Below are 7,592 nucleotides of genomic sequence, written 5' to 3'. Positions count from 1 at the left end.
CTGCTTTAGGTATAGCATTTTCAAGCCCATATTTAATCCAATTCTGATATCTTTTTAAAGATGCATAATCTTCATCATCGTAATCCCAATTTGGAACTAAGAGGGGAATATGATCTTCAACCCTCCCCTCTATCGCCCCTGCAGTAATCTGAGCATTTACCTGAGTACGAGCAGTTTTTATAACCAATTGTTTTTCTGTCTCTGTTAATGCATACAGGATTACATCTATATCTTTCCAGTCAGGATCCTGACTTTTTACCAGTATCTCAAATTTCTTTGCTACCCCTATAGGGTCATTTCAATATGCTTTTGCAATCTGTTTCCACTTATCCAAATCTCCTAGAAAAAAATTTACTTTTATTTTGGTACGTCCCTCCGGTCCCATTGCTTCCCTCAGAGGGGCTTGCAGGACAGTCTTAGTTTTACTACAAATCCAGGCAGCAACAGGAGAGGAGGAAATTTGTTTTACACTTTGTTCTGGTTTTACACTTTGTTCTGGTTTTACACTTTGTTCTTGCTCCTCATCTGAATTAGAGGATTCCTCCTCAATCAGAGGTCGTCTCTGATCCGGTACTTTGGGGGAAACATAATCCTCTATTCTATCCCCAACCCTGTTATCCTCAGCTCGTTTCTTAAGTTTCAAGCAAATTTCCCCAATGTCACAACCTGAACAACATCTTTCCAATCTATTCCCTGCCTGCTTCCTTTATTTTTCTAAAGCTAAAACTAAAGGATCTGAAGGTGCTATATTAATTCCACATTGTTTTTGCCATTCCGGGTGGTTTCACAACGTGAAAAACATATCTGCATATGTCATGCCATTTTCCTTGCCGCCTCAAAAACAACATCAATTGTAACAATGTATTATAGTTCAGAGTTCCATTTTTAGGCCATTTTTCCTGATCTTCCAAAGTATACAAAGGCCACCATTGGTTACAATATTTTATCAATGTTTTCTTATTTACTGAGCCTCCAGGAGACCCTCCCAGTTCTTTCCAATGTGCCAAAATGCACCCTAAAGGACTCTTTTTCATGATCTCCTCACTTTGCTGATTTCCCATTATTAATCACTCACACACACTAGGGATCCCACAGACACACTCCATGCAGTTACAACACTTGAAACAGATACAGACTAAAATTCTATCAGACCACAGTTAATAATACAGTTCACCGATACCAAAATCACAAGACCAGAATCAGCACTGTAACAAGCCACAAAACAAATCGAATACCAATTAGAATACTTTTTCCAATAGGATTCAAAACCGTTTCCACAAGACACCCCCTGCGTATTACAGGACCCAGACCACAAGAAGCCCCCTGCTTTTTGTGGATTTATGCCAGTAAAATCCAAAACCTTTTCTACAAGACATCCCCTGCGTCTTGCAGGACCCAAACTGCAAGAAGCTCCCTGCTTCCTGTGGGTGTATACCAAACGGACGCTAGCAGCCGGGTATACGCCTTCACCTACAAGATTTCCTATCTCGATTTACGGAAGGCTTCCAAACCATGCGTATGCTTACCAAACCAATTTACCAAACCGAGATGCCCCCTGCACCTTACAAACTATACAAAAGAAAAGAATACCTTTTATGAGATGGTCCTTGTCTGCTCCCGCAGCAATCCGAATGAGTCGAGGGGTCCCTCCGGGAAAAATTCCCGAGGGCCCTAGGGAGCCCTGTCCTCAGCGGCTTCTGCAGCCAAGCAGAGAGGGTCCCATCTGGGGTGCCAAATTGATACGGAGAAAACTCCAGGAACAAACTTGCCAACAAAGTTTTCAAGCTGACAAGCAGGTATTCTTTATTGCGGCGCCGGGAGACAAAGGGGATAGCACCACCTAGCGTGTATCGCCCCAATTGCCACACAAGCCGTCCTTTTATAGCCCCTGGGCATACATACATATTCATGAGGCTACGTATGGATTACATCGTTTTCCAGAGAGTTCCTCGCATGCGTACAGAATTGTGGTGGTGGTCTCTGAGGGTCGTTTACTTCCTCCAACAATCTTCATCACTTCTGGCAGCCTTTGAAGCATGCGCAGTAGATGCTCATACCAGTTTAATTGGTTCATTAGCAACAGAGACATAATAATCCTCCTACTTATCAGTTAGTTTAACTGTAGCCCATCCTGGCCACCTGCAGTTCCCAGATACTCCCCATCCTGTGTCCTGTTCTTCTAATTTTTTTTTTCTTAAAACTATGTCAACTCTAACAATTTATCTTGTGAGAATTCTCAGTATGTTCTCTAGCTGCACTCTATTTTTTCTATGTATCATGCACCTCAGTAATTTTCCATTGCTACTGTTACAAAGCCTTCAAACTTAACATTACTTAAAACTAATTCTGAAGATTTCTATATTCTATTTTGTGATTTTGTGCCCCCACTTTGTCTCACACATCCCAGGCAGTTCTAGTATTTGTCTCCTGCTGCAAAGTGCTTGAAGAATTAAAAGCCCTGTCAGCTTAGAGACTATGGTGCTTGGTGCCCTTTGCTTTTCTGCCCCTTTACAGCATCAGAAGTAAGCTTAAACCCTGAGTCACTTCTGCCAACCATTTTACTAGAATGGAAATGGAATAAAATTCACACAGCCAGAAGTCTCACATAGGGGAGAGCAGTCAATATCGAACTCCTTTATACCATCATCATGAAGCACTAGCTATCAACTTTTCCTCCGTAAGAAGAGATTTGCCACTGATAAGACACCAATATGCTTATGTACTTAAATTAATATGTTATATTCTAGAGTGCTAAATTATAAAATATGAAACTGTTAAATAAGTGATGCATAAATAACTACTTTTCCTCAAAAATATGGCTGAAAACTGTTTCACTTTTATTGTTTTTCCACAGTTAGTCTAATTGCTCCCAGGAAAATACTGACAAAATCCCTTTTATATCTAGTAACTGCAAAAAACCTACCTTTAATTTTCAGGATGTTATATGGCAGACTGCTGATGAAACTGTGGAAGTCATTGGATCAAAGAAGTTCAAGAAGCTCACTCTGCCCTCTCTACTTTTCAAACACCATTTCAACATGCATTTGTTTTGTTTAAATGTTAACCTACTTTGAGGCTGAAGTAATTTTGCAAACTTTTTATTACTTTATAATAGCACTGAACTTAACTTCAGCACTGTAAATGGTCATCTGCAATATTTGGAGAAAGTTGTTAGTAAATTTATATTGATGAATTCAAAGTAATAGTCAATAGTTGTAATGAAAGTATGAAATTGTATGCTATACTGTAAATATTAAACCTAAAAATGTAGGAAAGCAAGAAATATTTGAGCTCTCTATAAGTAAGATTAATTATTCAGATTCATTAATTGCCAGTTTTCAAAGAGAGCCAGTCTCACGTAGTTCTTCCATCTGCTTGTGCCATAAAACCAGCTGAGAGATGTATTAAAAACGTAATTTGATGCCAATGCATCATATATTATTAACATGCAAGTTGTTTTATATAGGGTTATATAGGGTGCAGTGTGTTACGAAATTGCAAAAGACAGAACAGATTTACTTCTGCAGCTACTAAATTTTCTGGGTGTTGTGATTGTTTGAATCAGTGCTGTATATTTAATTTATTTTTATATTAATTGCATAACATTTGTGCCTTAAAAAAACCCAAGAAAACAAACCACAACTATGCCTATCCAATTTGCTATTCACATCTCGCTTCCTTTTTCAAAGTTTGGCTCTTCATCAAGAAAGCACAATGTTGGAATAATAAATACAACTTCATAAAAATTCCTTTCATTGGGAGGCAGATTTGCAAAACTGGAGATGATTATTTTAAAAGAGGCTTAAAATACTGGCTTACTTCTCATGGGGTAATTGCAATAAATGTGGCAGTAGTAAAGGAAGATGCATGATGCAGATTTTGAAACTTTCAGATAGTCACTTTAATGTCACCAAAGCTGAAGATCCTGAAAAATCACAAAAGATCATAAATGCAAACAGCATTTCCTTTCACTTTGATTGCAAGTCTTAGGAATTTAAGTGCTTTGAGGGTTGTGTGATATGAATGTAACCATAGTACTTTGGGAGGAATAGCATTTCAGAAGGGTATATTATAGCAGTAGGATGACAAGTGCTGCCATTCCTATTAGCTTAAATTTTATCTAAAGCCACCAATTTTAATATTTGTATTGTCATCTAATCTGTTTGCTGCAGCCTCAGCACAGGAAAGTGATATATTGGTAACATTTTTTAAAGCACATCACTAACTTAGAAAATATTTTATTCATTTGTGTTATAAAGTGTTTTTTTTCAACGCAGAAATCAAAAGTATTGGGGCAAAATAACTCGATAACCTACAAGTAGGAATTTTATATGACTATTCCAATATAACTTGATTGAAGTAATTTACACAAAACCAGTAAAGAATTGGACTGCTAAAGCTTTACAATAAATTAAGCTTTGTAGAGGCTACATAAATTCTAACGTATACTACTCACTTTTGCAGATGAGTTCCATTATTAGCACTAAGCACATGCTGTACTGTAGAATTGATTGGAAGAGTATATTTGTCTCTTAACTTGCTAATCTTATTGAATAGTAAATTTCTAACTCATATAAAATGGTATGGTCTTTTTACTGGACTCTTAGGATCATAGAATGTAAGAATAGTTAGGGTTGGAAAGGACCTTAAGATCATCTAGTTCCAACCACCTGCCATGGGCAGGGACACCTCACACTAAACGGTATCACCCAAGGCCTCGTCCAACCTGGTCTTGAACACTGCCAGGGATGGAGCATTCACAACCTCCCTAGGCAACCCATTCCAGTGCCTCACCACCCTAACAAGAAAGAATTTCTTCCTTATATCCAATCTAAACTTCACAGGGTTAAGTTTGAACCCGTTACCCCTGGTCCTGTCACTACAGTCCCTAATGAAGAGTCCCTCCCCAGCATCCCTATAGGCCACCTTCAGATACTGGAAGGCTGCTATGAGGCCTCCACACAGCCTTCCCTTCTCCAGGCTGAACAGCCGCAACTTCCTCAGCCTGTCTTCATATGGGAGGTGCTCCAGTCCCCTGATCATCTTCGTGGCCCTTCTCTGGACTTGTTCCAACAGTTCCATGTCCTTTTTATGTTGAGGACACCTGAACTGCAGACAATACTCCAGGTGAGGTCTCATAAGAGCAGAGTAGAGGGGCAGGATCACCTCCTTCGACCTGCTGGTCTCACTCCTTTTGATGCAGCCCAGGATATGGTTGGCTTTCTGGGCTGTGAGCGCACCCTACCAGCTCATGTTCATTTTCTCATCGACCAACACCCCCTAGTCTTTCTCTGCAGGGCTGCTCTGAATCTCTTCTTTGCCCAACCTGTAGATGTGCCTGGGATTGCTCCGACCCAGGTATAGGACTTTGCACTTGTTATGGTTAAACTTCATGAGATTGGCATCAGCCCACCTCACAAGCGTGTCGAGGTCCCTCTGGATTGCATCCTTTCCCTCCAGGGTATCAACCGAACCACACAGCTTTGGTGACATAAGCAAACTTGCTGAGGGAGCACTCAATCCCACTGTCCATGTATTACTTTAATACGTTACCTAAATTAATTAGTTCTGTTTCAGCACTTTTAAACAAGGTGATTACCCATACATTTGCATTTAGTGCAGTTTGTAGTTTTGAAGCCATAGAAGTTTATATAGAGTTTTTGTGAATAAATAAAAAAAACAGTGTAAAAAGTACATGAATCTGTCTCATAAGGAAACTGTAGCTAGCTGGTTCATGCTTGTGTATACAGAAGTATTCTTTGTAGCTTCCTCCTAAGAAAACAGTTTTGTAAATACAACTCTAAAGATTCTGAATTTTTACATATTGTTACTACATTGTAAAATAGAGCATACAAGTTTATCTTATAAAAATTGCAAATACTTTTAATTTTACATAAAATATAAATTTAAAAAATATGCATTAATAATAAACATGTAATATATAATTTGAATATTGCTTATACTTTCACAGTTAGACCCACAGAGCTTCTAAGCAATAGCAGAACACAACTATGCCTGTACTGAGCATTTTTAAAGTGTTAAATTATTTGTAAAGGTGATAAGTGGTAGAGATAATCAGTACAGGAAAGACATGGACCTGCTGGAGTAGGTCTGGAAGAGACCACAAAGATGCTCCAAGGGCTGGAGCACCTCTGCTATGAAGACAGGCTGAGATACCTGGGCTTGTTCAGCCTGGAGAAGAGAAGGCTTCGGGGAGACCTTAGAACAGCTTCCAGTGCCTGAAGGGGCTAACAGGAAATCAGGAGAGGGGCTTTTAACAAGGGCCTCTAGGGACAGGACAAGGGGGAATGGTTTTAAAATGACATTGGGGGATTGAAATGAGATCTTAGGCAGAAGTTCTTCCCTGTGAGGGTGGTGAGCCACTGGCACAGGTTGCCCAGAGAAGCTGTGGCTGCCCCATCCCTGGCAGTGTTCAAGGCCAGGTTGGACAGGGCTTGGAGCAGCCTGGTCTAGTGGAAAGCATCCCTGCCCATAGCAAGGGTTTGGAACTAGATGATCCTTAAGGACCCTTCCCACCTAAACCATTCTAGGATTCTATGAAAATACATGAACTCTTATATATTTAAAAAACACCACAGAGACAGTAGGTAGAAAGACCAAGTCTGCAAGTCTGAAACTTCTGAAAGTTGGATCTTTACTAAACTGGAAGGCCTGAGATGGGTAGAATGACTTGTGCCTTTACTAAACTGGCATGATCCCGTTGCAATATGTCTAACCGTGCAAGAACTGTTGCTCTGTCCACGTAGCTATGAGCTAGGGCTTAGCATTACTGCCCTTGGTGCTGAATGTGGAGCACAGTTCACATAAGCATTCTCCTTCTTGTAAACAAGAAGTGGGAAAAAAGCTAGAGCCACTTTGCTCTTTTTAGATGTGTTCTTGGTACTGGTGGGGATCACTTTCACTGTGATAGGATGGATAAAATACGATAGCATTACTCATCTGAAATGGACTCAGTTTCTAGGGCCTATTCTGTTGTCTGTCAAGGTGACTTTTATTCTGATTGCTGTATGCAAATTTTACATGCATACATGCAAGCACTGTAAAGAAAGAGAGGAAAATACAACAGACCTGGACAAGACTGCAAATGGGTGGTCCTTTGCATTTACTGGTGTTAACCAGCATGTAACTTTTCACAATGCCACAGTGGTGCAGTACATGCCTCCACCATAACCAGTCCAGGAAGCCATTGATGTGAATCCATGCTACCTGCACCCAGTGCTCAGCCCCTGCAGTGCCATTTTGTACAGTGCTTCACTGATTCCAACACCAAGCTATGCCCACTTCTGCCCTGCCTACCCCTAGATAAGCCAGCTTTTACCAGAGATGAAACTATGCTACAAAAAAACTATGCTACAAAGAAACCTGCTACAAGCTCAGGAGTGCTGCATCCCAACTGGAAAGAAGTGCAGCAGGAGGGCCAGGAGACCTCCTTGGATGGATAAGGAGCTGCTGAGGAAACTTTGAAGGAAAAAAGAAGCTTATAAAAGGTGGAAGCAAGGACAGGTGACCTGGGAAGAATAGAGGGATGTTGTCCGGGAAGCTAGGGACCAGGTTAGGAAAGCTAAGGCCCA

The 7,592-nt window shown here is 40.4% G+C and overlaps 1 protein-coding gene across 1 annotated transcript; it reads left to right on the top strand.

The window, feature by feature from the left end:
- Window positions 1-6,851: 6,851 nt before the first annotated feature.
- LOC130598186 (transmembrane protein 174-like) lies at window positions 6,852-7,323 on the top strand (the record flags this gene model as incomplete). Its single annotated transcript, XM_057407387.1, is given in 1 exon segment — window positions 6,852-7,323. A coding segment is annotated over 1 exon segment (472 nt), but the record flags the coding sequence as incomplete, so codon positions are not given.
- Between the last annotated feature and the right edge of the window lie 269 nt (window positions 7,324-7,592).

Source organism: Pezoporus wallicus, unplaced genomic scaffold (genome assembly GCF_028554395.1).
Source record: "Pezoporus wallicus isolate ANWC-B61680 ecotype Strahan unplaced genomic scaffold, APGP_CSIRO_Pwel_v1 contig_13595, whole genome shotgun sequence".
Taxonomy (NCBI): domain Eukaryota; kingdom Metazoa; phylum Chordata; class Aves; order Psittaciformes; family Psittacidae; genus Pezoporus; species Pezoporus wallicus.
This window is presented reverse-complemented; position numbering and strand designations above follow the sequence as displayed.